Source organism: Mercenaria mercenaria, chromosome 16, assembly GCF_021730395.1.
Source record: "Mercenaria mercenaria strain notata chromosome 16, MADL_Memer_1, whole genome shotgun sequence".
Classification (NCBI taxonomy): Eukaryota; Metazoa; Mollusca; class Bivalvia; order Venerida; family Veneridae; genus Mercenaria; species Mercenaria mercenaria.
This window is the reverse complement of record NC_069376.1, coordinates 32,908,720-32,926,792: the sequence shown is the minus strand read 5'-3', so window position 1 is coordinate 32,926,792 and position 18,073 is coordinate 32,908,720. Positions and strand designations below refer to the sequence as shown.

The 18,073-nt window shown below is 34.5% G+C and overlaps 1 protein-coding gene across 33 annotated transcripts in view; it reads right to left on the bottom strand.

Annotated features, from left to right (window-relative positions):
- The window catches only part of LOC123540008 (sal-like protein 3), a 174,252-nt gene that overhangs the window by 129,186 nt on the left and 26,993 nt on the right, over positions 1-18,073 (bottom strand). Inside the window, exons 5-6 of one of the 33 annotated variants that reach the window (XM_053526608.1) lie at positions 8,864-9,216; positions 7,280-7,417 (exon numbers count right to left, since the gene is read on the bottom strand). The exons of 29 other annotated variants lie outside the window; for them this stretch is intronic. In XM_053526608.1, coding sequence (XP_053382583.1) covers positions 8,894-9,216 — 323 coding nt within the window. In that variant the 3' untranslated portion in view covers positions 7,280-7,417; positions 8,864-8,893. Of the gene's footprint in view, positions 1-4,354; positions 5,491-5,596; positions 7,418-8,863; positions 9,217-17,447; positions 17,760-18,073 lie in introns of those variants that run through there. 3 more of the 33 variants (XM_053526618.1, XM_053526638.1, XM_053526639.1) reach the window with 3 other exon arrangements.

Below are 18,073 nucleotides of genomic sequence, written 5' to 3'. Positions count from 1 at the left end.
AAGTGTTTGTATAGTTGGACACTGCAAGTCTGCCTTGACTGAAATAAGTTTTCTGTTTGGTTGCTGTACTGTACTAAGAACCTCGAGCATATCATTTGAATGATGAAGTATCTCGGCTGAGGTCTGGAATATACCGTTGAACCTGTTGTCTTTATAGTTTCCTATAACAGACTTGACACCATTTTCGCTACAATGAGCTTCCCACCTGTCTCGTAATCCATGGTGGTCTCCAGCTGGTGCAAATGTGTCGGATACTGTGCGTACAACTCTCTCTATAACGGTACCAGTCTTGCCCCAGAACTTGAATTGTTCAAGACTGTCCCGACCGAGTGGGCCTTCTGCTTCTACAATATTTTTTTCAACTCTTTTCACATCATCACACGCATACTTGTGAAAACCTAGTAACACATGAGCCATACAGTGGAAGTGTTTAATTTTTTGCATATCATTTTCAGGACTTTCATTTATTACACTGTCTCTCCATTCGTCAAGCAGTCTATCTGCGGCTTTTTCATTGCTTGCACGATCCGACATACTAAAAGAGAGCTTTTCTAATGTATTTCTTATGTACTGTTCAGAATCTAATTCACCACTCTTATCATTTGTTTGTATATCACACATTTCTTGAACATGGTGTTTCGTTACTTCATTTATTGTTTTTGCAGTTTCATGTGCAACGCGTGTAAAACCAAGGCTCATGATCTCTCCACTGTCTAAAGTCACTGAAGTATCCAGTATTTTTTGTTTTTTTCTGGTGGTTCCATCGCGGTTAATACCGAAACTTTCAGCTGCATCAATCTTGGAGGCAATAAATTTCTTTGCGATGAAGTGGCCCTCGTCGACAATAGTTTGGGTAGTTGACTTTGAGGGAAGATCACTGTTAGCAAGATCTTTAGAGAACATGTTATGGGAAACAGATTGGATGACTTTTGGGATTTTCTCAACAGCTACCTCAAGACCGGCTAGTTCAATCACACACAATCTTACATTGTCATTGAAGGAACCATCCGAATTTTTAGTCTGGAAATTGTCTTTGAGCTTCTCCTGAAGTGTTTCTTGAATAGTGACTAAGTTCTGAATTTCCATATTTTTATCTGCAACAGTTTTGTGTAGTTTCTTTATAGTGTCATTGGATTTAATTCCTGTTCTGAGTTTGTTCAAGCTCCTCTTGAAATAGTTAACAGACTGTTTTTGCTTTGTGCTGCTGGCACCTTGTTCACCTAGCTTTCCTTTCAGACTTTCATTTTCTAACATAAGTTGTTGAACATGATCTTCACTATTTAGTATGGACCGCCTTGCCCTTTCACTGTCATCATTTTTTAATAATAGCTCATTTTTCAACTTCCTATTGACCCTTCTGATTTTTCGTTCCCTTATCTCATGATGTCTTATAACTTTGTCTTGCTTTAGAATTGTCATCTTTGCTTCACGCAGTTCTTGTCTGTTTTTTTGTGCTCTAGAATCTCGTTTCTCAACATTTCGCACGGAATAGTGTCCTTTCGCAGACTTCAGGCGTTCTAGGTTTTCCTTCTCAGTCTCTATTAAATTCTGAATTGATTTTAATTCTTTTTGTTTTTTAACAATTTCATGCTGAGTTGTGTTCAATAACTTTTCCTCGTCTGTTTTTTTTTGAGTTTGAAGCTCTTTTTCTGACTGTCGTCTCATTGTTGGACTGGGGAAATTCACTGTTCATATTATGCTGGGACTGAGTCTCTATCTCAATTTGGGACGGGGAATTATCACAAGACTTTATTTCTGGTCGCGACTTGGTGGTCACACTGCATGCCTCTAAGTTATTTGGGGACAAGGGAATATCACAAGGAGTCTCTGTCTCGGTAAGGGACTTGGTAATATCAAATGTATTCTTTGGAATGCATGTTGTATCTTCTGCGACTGTAGATATCTGATTTGTTTCGGTTTCATTTCTCAGTCCTGATGAATGACACTTTTCGCTCTCTGTTATGTTAAATGCAGTTGATTTAAACTCTTTGACTGATTTAAATCCTTTCACCTTTTTTTTGCTGTTCAACTTTCTATTAATTTCTTGCGCATTTGTAATTCTGTATTTCAGTGTACTTTGACTGGCATTTGATTGTGGCTGGAGAATTTGTATCCATTGGACTACACTAGCACATGGCAGATTTGATTTGTCAGCAAATGTTTTTAATTCTAACACATGTCCATTTTTCAAGGCACCTTCAGGGATTTGACATAATTCATTTCCTTTTAACCTATCTGACAAAAGCCCCAATTCCTGACAAAAAGGTCCAGGGAATAAAGATGCCATAATAATTGAAACCAACAAGACTTTCAGCTATTCAACAGTGTTGACATGGACCTGAAAATAAACAAACAAAAATGATTAATAAGATGACGATATAATCTGATTTTTTTACAATTGAAGGTCAAAAATGAAGTTACTTTCTCATTATTTTAAAGGTTCATAGAAATTTTTATTCGTTGTCCGAAATTCGGACATCCGAGTATATGGCCATTTATAGTCGGTGCCCGCTCGGCAGACACGCGGTTTTCAGACAATATTCAACTATTTTCGAAAGCAAAACGTCGAAATACATTTATAAATGATTCAGATTGTTAACTTGAATCATTTTGAATATTAACGGACCGATGCAAGAGTTCATTATACAATTTTTATTGATATTTTCTTGGAAGATTTTTCAACTCTAAACTAGGTCATTTTCGTCGAGAGAAATGTTCATACTTTTTCTTCGATTTCTACATAACGGCCATTTATAATTATCTAATAAGTATTTCATTATATCTAAATACCATTTACTATTAAGTTTTTTTGCACTGAAAGACCATACTATCGATAATTCTTTTGCTTTAGACTTTTTTCTGAGACTACCACTTGGAAATCAAATTTTCCAATATGGCGGCCAAGCACGCCTCGTGGCATCGGCGCGTTTCTTGCGTTCTCTGAACTTTGGATGCAAATGCGGTCGGGTAAACGTTGATGGATTTTAATAATTTATACATCACAAAAAAGCTTATAAAACGTAGTTTTTGATGGAATAACTCATTATTTTACATACCTTGTGGATTGGCAACAAATCTAACCAGACTTTACGGCATTGTAGATTTTTTTTTTCTAGGTCATTTTTTACGGAAGTAACGCCATTGTGAAGCTCATTCTTTTCTCTGATTGGATTATATTACCTCATAAATATTCATGAATGGCAAGATTACCGCATCTTTAAATGAAAACACACCCCGTTATAAACACGTGTCCACCATAAATAGCCGCGCGCGCAGGTGTGAAAAATACCGATTATTACCAATAATTGGTAATTAATAAATTAATTAACATACTTCTCCTTAATGGATTTTCTTTAAATTTGCAGCTTATGAAAGATAATTCATTTCTGATTTATCTGATATCAGTTTTATATAAATTGTTTAGTAATAAAATGGTTTATTTGGATAATAAACCTAATGACCCATGGAATTTATGTAGAAAATCCTTATCAGTTAATTGATTATTGGATTATGCTGGGGTTGCTAGTTAGAATGGATAAATATTGTCAACAACTCAATGACAGGAAGTGGCCTCATTACACAAGAAGAAACAGTGATTACAGTGCAAGATTAATATAATTAATTGAGCCGCACCATGAGAAAAATACACAGTGCATTTACGACCAGCATGGATCCAGACAAGCCTGCACATCTGCGCAGTCTGGTCAGAATCCATACTGTTTGCTAACCGTTTCTCTAATTGCAATAGGCTTTGAAAGTGAACAGCATGGATCCTGCCCAGACTGCACAGGCTGGTGTGGATCCATGCTGGTCGCAAATGCACTATGTTGGTTTTCTCATGGTGCGGCTCATATATATTTCACAATTCTTTTAGCTGTGGACAGACACAAATTGGATGAACATACTGACTATCCTCTTGGGTCAATATTCTATTCACAAGGTCAACATTTCAGAGCAAAAGACTGGACATAGTTGTATGGGTATGCCTGTGTTTCTATTTCTCAAACCCCTGTGACATCCAAAAGCAGATATGATAAAAAGATCACCTCTTGGGATATCCATCTCCTTTAGACAGGGCCTGTGTTTCTATTTCTCAAACCCCTGTGACATCCAAAAGCAGATATGATAAAAAGATCACCTCTTGGAACATCCATCTCCTTCAGACGGGCCTAGAAATTTTGATCAACTGAATGTTTTGTTTTGTTTAGAATTACACCAAAAAAATCCATTACATGAAATATGAAAGTAACTTTATTCATTTTGTTTTTATTATATCAAACATGGCTCTGATCAGGACAGATTCCTGCTTAGTTAACAAACATTCTTATAATTAAACTATCATTCACTAGAAGTAAAAATATCAATCATCTTCAGATTTTAATATCACAAAATATCTTACTATTTGCAATGACATTAAATTGGGGCTAGTATTCATCAATTAAAAGTCTGAAACCGCCTATGTAATGTACCACACATTCTACCGTCAAAACCTCTCTAAATCGAAATCCCTTCCAAACCAAAACTTTTACTCTGGAACAGGCTGTTCAGTTTAGAGCGGTTCCATTGTACCGCATAAACATTCACAAGAAGTGACAACTCCCAACAGTTACTGTTCTTTGGAAACCTGGACCTTTTCACCTCTACAGTTAGAAAAAAATTGGGCCTTTTGAAATAATTAACAAAACAATTGATAAAATTCCCGGGTTACTATCTGAATGCATTTTCAGTCAAGGCATTGGCAAGATAACAGGCCTTTTTGGGAATGCCACCAACACCAGTGGAATTGGGAAAATGCTCTCGAAATTGTCTTAATTGGGAAAATATGAAAAGATTTATAGCGGGGGAAAAAGCCCTTGATAATGCAAAAAGTACCAATTTTCAATGAAATACTATTTCTTTTATTTTTACTCCAAAATATGGATACTAACTGAAACATTGAAATTTGCATTTCCTGCTAGATCAATATTCCTGTAAACAGTCCTTTCAAAGAACTTAGATAATACTTTCTATGAGCAAGAATGTCTTCACATTATCGCTAATTTCTGTGAAAATCAATCCCCAATAAAATGTAACGATTTCCCATGACAGTCAAACTTTTATATTACATCCAGCATAGGAATTAAGTGACACTTTCTGGCTGCTTAAGGCAAGTGGTTGTTTAAGACAAGTTGAAATAAGAACAAAATGTCAATATGGTAAGTCAGCTGACTGGCTGCTTAACACAGGACTGGTGGCCCTTAAGGCGGGGGTTTCACTGTATTCATAACTGGTGCACTTGAGGATGCCTGAGTGTAACATGTCTTTTCAAGTTTTCTTTCTGTGACGAAGTGTAATCACAATAGCTACACTGGAATGGTTTCTCTCCTGTGTGAACTCGTACATGACGTTCAAGCTTCCCTTTGCTTGTGAACACTTTGTGACATATGCTGCATGGATTGTAGTACTGCTGTGGTATATTCAAGTCCGCGAAGTAACTCCCATGATCTATACCTGCATTAGATAGAAATGAAGTTAGTTCTAATGCATTTTATAACACATAAATGGCAAACAGACTGATAACTAGGTCTAAACTTTTAAATCTGAAAACAACAATGTCTTAATTTTAATGTGTTCTTTTATTCCAATGCTTTGACAACAGTTTGCTTATTATAACACAGTGATAGAAAAATACTAGTATAAGGGTCCTTATTGTAACACACTGATATGAAGGTCTTTATTTCAGTGTGTAGGCAACAGTATTGATACGTAGGTCTTTTCAGTGTGTTGGTAACAGTGTTCTTATTATAACACATTGATAGCAAGGTCTTTATTGATATTCCAATGCAATGCTAATCGATTCCTTATTAGAACACACAGATAGCAAGGCCTCTATTCCAATTTGCTGATAATAGTGTCCTAATTATAACATACTGATAATCAGGTCTTTATTCCAGTGTCCTTACTGTAACACATTCATAGCAAGGCCTTTATTCCAATCCGTTGATAATAAAGTCTTTATAATAACATATCCACTGATATTTGTGTCCTTACTGTAACACATTCATAGCAAGGCCTTTATTCCAATCCGTTGATAATAAGTCCTTATAATAACATATCAATATTAAGGTGCTCATTCCAATCTGTTGATAATAGTGTCCTTATTTAGCACATTGATAGCAAGGCCTTTACTCCAATGCATTGACAACAGAGTCCTTATTGATGCAAATTTACAGTACGGCCTTAATTCCAATCTCTTAATAACAGTGTCCTTACTGTAACAAATTGATAGCAAGGCCTTTAATCCAATGCACTGACAATAGCGTCCTTATTCTAATACATTGTACATTTATTCTAACACATCGATAACTGCGTCTTTATTGCAACACACTGATACACAAGGTTTTATTCTAATGATTGATATGTCCATATTGAAACACAATGTCTTTATTCCAATGCACTAATAACAGTGTCCTTATTATAACACAGTCATGACAGCAAAGCTTTTATTCTAATGCATTGATAACTATGTACTTGTTTTAACACAATGATAGCAAGGCTTTTATCCTAACGCATTGATAACTGTGTACTTGTTGTAACACAATGACAGCAAGGCTTTTATTCTAAAGCATTGATAACTGTGTACTTGTTGTAACACAATGACAGCAAGACCTTTGTTCTAATGATTGATAAGAGGGTCCTCATTGTAACCAATTGATAACAAGACATTTACTCTCATGCATTAGTAACTGTGTTCTTATCATAATGCATTATCACAGCAAGGTCTATATTCAAACGCACTGATGACACCGTCTCAATTGTAACACATTGAATAACAAAGTCTTTATTCTTGTAACACGTAAGTTGCAATGTCCTTATTGTAATATATTGACAGCAAGATCTTTAAAGATTTATAGTTTCCTTTTTGTAACACATTCATAACAAGGTCTTTATTCTAATTCACTTGTTAATTTCTAGCTCGTTCTGTACTTAAGGACGTATGCTAGAATTTGGTGCGAAAATTTTCCCAATTTTTGGGGGAAATGACGTTTTCAAGGGCAGATAATTCTTTTTCGAATCCGGTGACCTATGATTTTTATTGCATTTTTTTGTTTCTTAGATGACTGTCCTTCAATATCCAAAGTTTAAAGAAATTCTGTTATTGGGAAAATTTTCGCCCATCTCGTATACAGGGAATTCTAGCGTACACCTTTAATTATAGGAATTACACATTAAAAGGAATGACTCTTGTTTGTTATGTTTCACGGGTCAGTATCTTTCTTGTAATGAACCAACATATGTTTCTTCAAGTTGCACGCTTGGTTTGCAGCGTAGTTACAAAGTACACATTTGAACGGTTTCTCCCCTGTGTGGATTCTAAAGTGGCGTCTCAGGAGCCATGCACCGAAGAAATACTTGCCACAAATGCTACATGTTGTACCTGAAACGAAACAATCAACGATCTTTAAATTCGTCATAGTATTTTCATTATTGTTTGGAACAATGCAAAATCTAAGTGCCCCCTCTCACCCCCTTAGTGTACCGGTTGTATAAGATAAAGCATGCAGCAATAGACGTCAAGCACAAGTAAAGGTCACAAAAGTTATACAACAATACCAACAGAAAAGTACTTCTGGTTGTTGTACGGCAATACTGTAGATAGGTAATACTTGCAACTAATTTCTGCAAGGAGAGCGACACACAAGTCAAAGCTCTAGTGAACAGTAAAAAGCATTATCTGCTCTCTCTCTCCATACTGAGCAAAGCAGGCAGGCTATTGAACATGCAGCTGATACTGTTTCTGACATTATGTTCCTATCTATATAAAGAGATATTTAAACACTTTTAAAAACACTTTTAAAAACATATTAAAAACATTTTTTAACCTCGGATACCTATTAAACACCTCACAATAACAGCTGATATTACTCTTTGGTATAAATGGAACAGTTATAAAAATCTCTCAACATAAACACCCTCTGTGCAACAAATATTTATATATTTTCCAGCTGTGTTAGACCTGTACATTAAATGTAAGTTAAGATTCTAAGGCAAATTTGTCTAACGGTCAGAAGCTACAAATTCTATGACAACAACAAAATCACACTCTAGTAGTAATACTTGTTAATAAGGCTCTTGTCTAAACCTTATCATGCTGCACACAACTGAGTCTGCCTTTGCGACCAGTGTAGATCATGATCAGCCTTCACATCCATGCAGTCTGATCATGATCTGCACTGTTCGCTATTCAGTCAGTATCTTTTTGGTAAGCACACCATTTAACAGTTAATGGTACTGTCCAAATTGAAAGATGGACAAGTTCATTATAGAAATATAGCAGCATAAGGGCTTAAATCACTTTACAAAATGGGTGTCAATAATACTTGCAACATATTACTGCAAAGTTGAGATTCCCATCGTGTTTCCTTATTGTGCCATATAAATCTACATTCTCAAATGTTCAAAACGGGTGTCATTAACTTAATTGTATATGAGCAGCGCCATGAGAAAACCAACATAGTACGTTTGCGATCAGCATGGATCCAGACCAGCCTGTGCATCCGTGCAGTCTGGTCAGGATCCATGCTGTTCGCTAACGGTTTCTCTTATTGCAATAAGCTTTGAAAGCGAACAGCATGGATCCTGACCAGACTGCGCGGATGTGCAGGGTGGTCTGGATCCATGCTGGTCGCAAAGCCATGCTGGTTTTCTCATGACCCTGCACATATGTACTTCTATGTAGTTTGATCTAAAAACCTTTACCAAACTGTGTGGGGAGAGTTTGTCAAGGTATACCTGGTACGGTTTTATCAAGGCAGTACATAAAATTTTGTGATGTATGTAATAGAACCAAATGGTTGAAAACACGAATTGAAGAAAAAATTACCTTTTAGATTATTTAATGATTTCTTCATAATCATAAACCACTTTCTTTCATAAATTGTCCAACACTCATATTGTTCATGTGCATTCCAACTATATGACTTTTCAGTGAATTTTTCTGGTTAAATCCTTTGAAACAGTAACTACAAACAAAAGGCTTCACGCCTGTATGTATCCTCACATGTCTGTCGAGAAACCATTTCCCTTTAAACATCTTTCCGCAGAATGGACAGACATGCTCCTTCTTGGATTCAACGTCTATGCAAGACTTAAAACTTTCATTTCCGTGCCCAGACAGAATATTTCTGCCTGACGGAGTCCCATATCCAATTGCACCTTCTTCAGCATCATGGTGACCTGAAAATGTTAAGGTCATAAGTTTCCTTTTATTCTCTTGTGACTTTATGGCACTTCATTGTAACTTGAAATTTATTTAAAATACCTGCACATGAATGTGAATATTAGGCATTTTATTACAGGATGACGCAAGACAACAATTAACGCATGAGCCAAGATCAGGGGGTAGGACGTGTAAAGTATCCATCGGTGGTTTAAGTGAGAAAAATGCGTTTTTCGGTGCAAAATGGCGGAAATGCATTTACATGTGTCACGGAAATTTTAAATTTCTTCAAAGTTAGTGTGTTTTCCTTGATTTATATCCAAAACGAGTATGTCCATGTTGCGGAAAGATTATTTGTCTATCGTCGACTATCAACCTGGGGTCAATGATTTTCGATGTAAAAAAGTTATTGAACGGACAGTGGTGAGACACGGTCATCGAAACCTTTCCAAACTCACTTATAAATTGCTTTTCTTACATAAATCTTTGTAGTTTTCGTCTCAGTTACGTTGTTGATCATTGCAGTATCATTTGTGCTCCACGCCAGATTTTTTTACGTATAAGCCAGTTTTGGTATCTTTCAGGTTGGTTTAAGACAACTTTGTATCTACTCGGGAACATCCTTACAATCCTGATGAAGGTTGATAAGATTTTCATAATGTTCTTTGAATGTAAAGACCATAAGCATACATGTGTCAAATTGTAACTTTCTCAAATTCTAACCATACAATGTTGAATAACAACATTAATTTAGATATTTGCTTCATGTTATTACCAGGGCAATTGTATGGTCTATATCTTATTTGTATTTGAACGCAAAGAAGAATCTAGAAAATTGGTTTTGATATATATTTTTTGTACTTGAGCAGATTAATCATATGAAAGTAAAAGAGGGTATTTCCGAAGAAATTAGATATTTTGTAGGTACAGGAGTATATTCATCTTTCACATCAAACAATACATTCACCTAATCTGGTTCCCTTAGTTCCAAAAAATTTTCTAGAGTTGTCATGTTGCAGCTATTTTCCCTGAGCAATGACTGAGTTTTATTAACATGAGCACAAGATTCCATAATCTTATCGAACCACTTCTAAAATTTCTTTCAAACATTAAATTCTAATCTGGTACATTAAAGTCCGTATCCTACTGCAGGCCCATTTGAACTTTCCATATTTTTGTTTCCTCGAGTTTTTTTCACTGAGTTTTGAAGGTAAATCACAAATTTTTGCAGTATATCTGCCTCAGAAATTTAGATACATTACTAAAAACTCAGTGAAAAAAACTGCACCTACTCACTGGCACAAAAATAGAAAAGCATTATAAAACTTATTTACAATTAATTCAATTTAAAATTATTTTTAAAAAATTAATGCTTTAGAATTTAAAAAAGAACTGCATGAAGGGGTCACTCTTGCCAAAAGTACAACATAATATTGTCAAAGAACTGTTATATAAGTCAGTTTTGATGCATTATATGTAATAATGTCAGTGTTGGAAATTCACAATACTTGGTTTAGCATTTTTCTCCACAATTCTGAAAATTGCAAATGACATTTTTCTAAAAAGGTGGACAACTTTTCAGAATGATTTAAATATCCAGTACTAAGACACCTTTATTGGACAGGTAAATTATTAGCAAAAATGTTCATGAAAAATTCTTTTACCAGTTACATTCTCTTTTTTATGGAATGAATCTTATTATGGCATTTCATAAAGGTCATTACATTCATTCCTCTGCAAGAGTTGCACAATAAAACAGTGAACAGTTGCTGTAACATTTTTTCTGCAAAATTGCTTGAATATTTCAGCATGCTCATTCACGCACTGCAGTATGTGAATCACACAGAAAATATCAAATGCACGCATAAAAATCACTTGTTGAGGGTGCATGTACACAGAGATTCGGAACTCCTACGTTCAACTGCCAAATCCCTGTTTATTTCATCCTGCACTTGCCGATTGTTTGGTATGGTCTAAAACGCAAATCTGGTCCAGGGACATGATAATTTTGCTTCCATCACCGAATTCCCGGCGTAATTGTCGCATAGAGGGGTTTGGTAAGTGTTTTAGTCAGACGTCACATGGGTCGTTTATTTCATCCCACACTTACCGATTGTTTGGTACAGTCTAAAACGCAGATCTGGTCCAGGGACATGATAATTTCATTTCCATCACCGAATTCCTGGCGTAATTGTCGCATAGAGGGGTTTGGTAAGTGTTTTAGTCAGACGTCTCATGGGTCGTGTGCAAAAAAAAAAGTATCGATACATTCAAATGCAGAACTAAGCATTTTATGAACTCAAGCAAGTATTAATTAACAGTATTTTCTTCGATATTTAACTGCAGTTTTGATGCACATTTCATATCTGTAATAATTTGGTTTCAGAATTTCCTATCTTAACTTTGGAAAAACATTTTAAATTTTCTAAAATTATCTCGTCTGTTATACCCCACCCACGAGAGTTCTGCATGGAAAAAACATGTATACACAAATTTCAATAGTTAAATAGAAAAATTTCGGATCTGCGATGTAGTGTACCCCCAGATTTTGAAGTGTACCCCTATTTTGCAAAGGCAGAGGGTACATGTACCCTTAACTTTAAAAATGAGTGGGGATGCTGTATTTGCCACATTGATTAGTTTTAAAGCAAGAGCTATGTCTTTTATCTCTATACTTAGAGCAGGATGCTTTGTTTTTTTGTTAAGTATGATGACATACGGATATACTGAATATTCATTTTGGCCATTAAAAAGTACAAAAACATAATCTGTATCCAAAAAAAAATCAAACAAACTCTTTTAAGGGAAATAGTGTTACCAGACCATACAGTGCACACTGTAAATAAGTTGAATACCACTAAATCAGGCTATTCTTTATTTCATATAGTTTTACAATCTACTTACTTTTTGATGTTATATTGAGAGATTATTGACATCTTTTAGAAAATCAGATTTTCACAGACTTTTATATTCCCACCAAGACCTATAACATTGGCATAGAAAAATAAATTGGAGAGAAAGCTTTATGCTCCATCAACTACCACCTATCAAATTAACCTTTATTTTTTGCTTTTTTTCAGACTTGAAATTCTTACACTGCCATTTTCATCTACCAAAGGAAAAGAGCATGCAGATTCTAATAGAATACTACAAACTTGTACTAAAACACAGCTGGGTAAAAGAAAACACAGCTACTTGCGAAAGAGCATGCAGAAATGATAACTAGATGCCCACGGGCAACATGTAGAGTCCGCCCTTTGTTCCATAACTGTGACCTTGACCTTTAAGATAAAGTGTCTGTCTCATTGAGTTAAACATGATGCCAAATATAAATAAGATAACTCAATGCATGTCAAAGTTATGGGCCAGACAAGATTTGACATGATCTTTGACCTCCAACTGTGACCTTGACCTTTGAGATAGGAACCTGTTGTTTCACTGAGGTTAACATTCATGCCAAATATAAACAAGATTGCTCCATGCATGTCAAAGTTATGATACGGACAAACAAATCTGGACGGACACACAGCGCACGCATGGCCGCACACACAAACATACACTAAACAGCTATTTGGACAACACTATATCTTCGCTTCCACAAGAGGGCTCGACAAAAAATGAAAAAATATTGTGACTCATTATATTTTGACTACTTGTGACTAGACCTGCAAAGACTTGAAAATCTTATGCTGCCAATTTCACTCACCTACCGAAAGAAATGTTCATGCAGGGACGTAGAATGCTACTAATACATACTTAAACACTGCTGGGTAGAGAAATCACAATGCTATTCAGAAATGAAGAAAAATGAAGAAATATTAAGACTCATTATATTTTGCCTACTTGTGACTTGAACTGCATTTGATTTGGTACTCACAAGCCTGATAAGCAAAACAGGCTTTACTGGATACTGATAATGCAATAAAGTCCAAATGAATGCCCTTAACCTTTAGCATGCTAGATAAATTGTCGTCTGCTGGAAATGTCCTCTGCTTAAATTGTAAAGTTCATTCAATTTGCTCCAAAATTGGAAGAAATATTGTCAGAGTAGCAAACAGCTTGGAACCTGATCAGACGCCGATTTAATCGGCGTCTGATCTGGTTCCAAGCTGTTTGCAAAGGCTGTTAAATCCGCCTGCAGCAGGCTAAGGGTTAATTTAGACAACAAATACCCAATTTTTGTACGACACTTTATTCACTTTATTAACACACTAACCAAACAAATTTTTACAGCAGTGTATAATGAAATTTTCATAAAATGTATACACATCTAGCCAACATCTAGTGATTCTTTGTGTAGTATAAAATGACACAGTATTTTTCCAAAGACAACATTTAGTCCTAAAGACTACAGTATTATTCTATTTTCCTGTTCTAAACTATTACTATTTAACTGTATTTTCAACCCTTAGTATTGGGACACCCTCGAAATTCACAAAAATAATTCTTTTTCTTGTACCTTACATTATGGACAGAAAATTTCTTGAATATTTTTCTGTTCCTAGAGTTTGGGGCAATAAGTGAAGCAATCATTTTACTAACAGAAAAGTAAGAAAAATCAGGAAAAATATTCTGTTAGCTTAGCAATTGAATACTGCATGACTTTTAGGGCACAATAATTATTCTTCCACTAAAGAATAGGTGCATATTTTTTGGTAAACTAATAATCTGCTTTCTACATTGGTAGTTTTACTTAATTATATGTACATAACATAATTATAAGGCTATGATAAACAGAAAATATTTATGCAAATGAATATTAATTTTTGATGCGACAGCAGACATTCAAATGCAGTCCCAAACAACATCTCATACCTTTTTTTCAGTATTTGTAATAAAATAAAAACGCTTTAAACTGTCTGCAACACACAATGCACTGGTAACTAATCCACTGATAATTTACAAGATCTTAATTCTTAGGCAGTCAGTTTATGCACTGATAATAAGCTCCTTATTTTAATGCACGGTCTTGTTTTAACCATACATTGGTAACTAGCTTGTTCTTTAAATACACAAATAACAATGTACATTTTAATTCAGTGCACTGATAACAAAGTCTTCACTCTACTATAATACACTGATTTCATCTTTATACTCCAATCCACTGATAACAAGGTCTTCATTTTACTGCTATGATAACAATGTCTTTCTTTCAATGCACCTTAACTTAAATACACTGATAACAAGATACTCTATTGTGCTGATAACAAGGTCTTCACACCAACACACTCATAACATGGCCTTAACTCAAATGTATTGATAAGATTTTTGAGGTCTTCACTTCACTCTATTGCACAGATAACAATGTCTTTACTGTTAACACATAGATTAGATACAGAGGTCTTCACTTCACCCTATTGCACAGATAACCATGTCTTTACTGTTAACACATAGATAAAGAAGTCTTCACTTCACTCTATTGCACAGATAACAAGGTCTTTACTCCAACGAACTGATAGAATTGTCTTTACTCCAATGCACTGAAAACAAGGTCTTTTTTTAAACTGAATCCTGATCCAGTGAAAAAAACAGCACTGTAATAACGGTATTAAGAATATCACTCCAGTAAAAGTTACAGTGTAAGTCAGATTTGATATGGTCAACAGCAAAAGTAATTCTTAGTCATTGTTAAAAAAGAAAATCAAATGTAAATGTGCAAATAAGTCTTGGTCATTGTAACAAACGTGTACAAGTAAGATTAGTCTTGGTCATTGTAAAATGGTCATTGTAAAATGTAATAGTGAAGCTTAAGTGTTGGTCATTAAAACATGTAATTTTGAAGAAACATGTAATTTTGAAGACAAGCCTTGGTCACTGAAATGCATAAAAGTGAAGATTTAGTCTTCAGGTCATTTTAAAATGTAGAAGTGAAGGTAAGTCTTGCTCAGTGTAAACTGTAATAGTGAAGATTATTCTTGGTCAGTGTTAAATGCGACAGTGAAGATTAATCTTGCTCAGTGTAAAATGTGATAGTGAAGATTATTCTTGGTCAGTGTTAAATGCGACAGTGAAGATTAATCTTGCTCAGTGTAAAATGTAATAGTGAAGATTAATCTTGCTCAGTGTAAAATGTAATAGTGAAGATTAATCTTGCTCAGTGTAATATGTGATAGTGAAGATTATTCTTGGTCAGTGTAAAATGTAATTGTGAAGATTAATCTTGCTCAGTGTAAAATGTGATAGTGAAGATTATTCTTGCTCAGTGTAAAATGTAATTGTGAAGATTAATCTTGCTCAGTGTAAAATGTGATAGTGAAGATTATTCTTGGTCAGTGTTAAATGTGACAGTGAAAATTATTCTTGCTCAGTGTAAAATGTGATAGTGAAGATTATTCTTGGTCAGTGTAAAAGTGTACAGTGTAAGATTAATCTTGCTCAGTGTAAATGTGATAGTGAAGATTATTCTTGGTCAGTGTTAAATAAAGGAAAATCAGTGTAAAATGTAATAAGACTTGCTCAGTGTAAAATGTGATAGTGAAGATTATTCTTGGTCAGTGTTAAATGTGACGTGAAATATCTTGTCAGTGTAAAATGTAATAGTGAAGATTAATCTTGGTCAGTGTAAAATGTAAGTGAAATAATCTTGTCAGTGTAAATGTATAGTGAAGATTATTCTTGGTCAGTGTTAAATGCATACAGTGAAGATTATCTTGCTCAGGTATTTTAAAATGTAAGGAAGTGAAATTAATCTTGCTCAGTGTAAAATGTGATAGTGAAGATTAATCTTGCTCAGTGTAAAATGTAATAGTGAAGATTAATCTTGCTCAGTGTAAAATGTAATAGTGAAGATTAATCTTGCTCAGTGTAAAATGTAATAGTGAAGATTAATCTTGCTCAGTGTAAAATGTAATAGTGAAGATTAATCTTGCTCAGTGTAATATGTGATAGTGAAGATTATTCTTGGTCAGTGTAAAATGTAATTGTGAAGATTAATCTTGCTCAGTGTAAATGTGATAGTGAAGATTATCTTGTCAGTTTTAAAATGTTAATTGTGAAGATTAATCTTGCTCAGTGTAAAATGTGATAGTGAAGATTAATTCTTGGTCAGTATTGGTAAAATTATTGCTAGTGAAGATATATATCTTGTCAGAAATGTTAATAATGTCAGTGTGATAGTGAAGATTATTCTTGGTCAGTGTAAATGTGACAGTGAAATTATCTTGCTCAGTGTAAATGTGAATAGTTGAAGATTATCTTGGTCAGTGTAAAAGTGACAGTGAAATTAATCTTGCTCAGTGTAAAATGTGATAGTGAAGATTATTCTTGGTCAGTGTTAAATGTGACAGTGAAAATTAATCTTGCTCAGTGTAAAATGTAATAGTGAAGATTAATCTTGCTCAGTGTAAAATGTAATAGTGAAGATTAATCTTGCTCAGTGTAAAATGTAATTGTGAAGATTAATCTTGTCAGTGTAAATGTATAGTGAAGATTAATCTTGCTCAGTGTAAAATGTAATAGTGAAGATTAATCTTGTCAGTAAGTTAGTGATGTAATCTGTCAATGTAATAGTGAAGATTATTCTTCCAGTTAAAATTAATGTAAGATTAATCTTCATAAATGTAAGTGAAGGTTAAGTCATGCTCAGTGCAAAATGTGATAGTAAAGATTAATCTTGCTCAGTGTAAAATGTATAGGTGAAGGTAAGTCTTGCTCTGTGTAAAATGTAGTAGTGTTTTGTCACCATAAAATCTAATAGTAAAGATTCTAACATGTTACAGTGAAGGCAAGTCTTGGTCATTGTAAAATTTAACAGTGAAGATTGGCCTTGACCCTTGTAAATATTAAAAATCAGTTTTGGCTATTGGTAAAATACAATATATCAGGGATCAGTCAAAGTCACAGTGAAAATGTTAAGTGATGATCAGTCTGATCACTGTAAAATCTGTCCTTGTCATAGTAAAATGTAATAATGACGATCTGTCTTTGCCATTGTAACATGTAATATTGAAGATATGTGTTGGTTTAAGTAAAATGTAATGGTGCAGATCAGTCTTGGTCGCTGCAAAATGTGATAGTGAAGATCAGTCTTGGTCACTGTAAAATGTGATAGTGAAGATCAGTCTTGGTCATCGTAAAATGTGATAGTGAAGATCAGTCTTGGTCATTGTAAAATGTGATAGTGAAGAACAGTCTTGGTCATTGTAAAATGTGATAGTGAAGATCAGTCTTGGTCATTGTAAAAATGTGATAGTGATGATCAGTCTTGGTCATTGTAAAATGTGATAGTACAGATCAGTCTAAGTCACTGTACAAAGTGAGAATTGATCCTTCTTCCTTATTGTAAAACATAACAGTTTAGAACAATCTTGCTCAGTATAAAATGTAATAGTGAAGATCACTCTTGTAATGCATTATTCTTCCAGTAATTTTAGAAGAAATGGTCACAGATTAAGGTTCTTCCTGTAATGTAATCCCATGTGCATTTTCAGATGAAAAGATTGGTTTGCAGCATAACTACATATTGCACATTTATAGGGTTTCTCCCCTGTGTGGATTCTAAAGTGGCGTCTCAGCAGATAACGATTGGAAAAATTCTTCCCGCACTGGTGACATGTAAAGCCTGCAATGAAAAATCAGAAGAATTTTTATGTGTCACAAAAACATGAAGACAAGTATTAATACTAATGTAACTTATTTTCTGTAACAAACTTTTCACAAAAAAGTCCATTAAACTTCGTAAAAGAGCAAATTAAAATATCTGTGTTAAACATAACATAAATTGTCATTTAATAATTATCACTTAATGGGTCGTAAGTTGGGTAAAATATTTCAGATGATCTGGAACACAATATTGCCAGTATTGCCCTTTAAACCAACTAAAATCCTAGATTTTCCAGTACAAATCTGCCGGAATAGAACCAGGCTTTGTGCTGC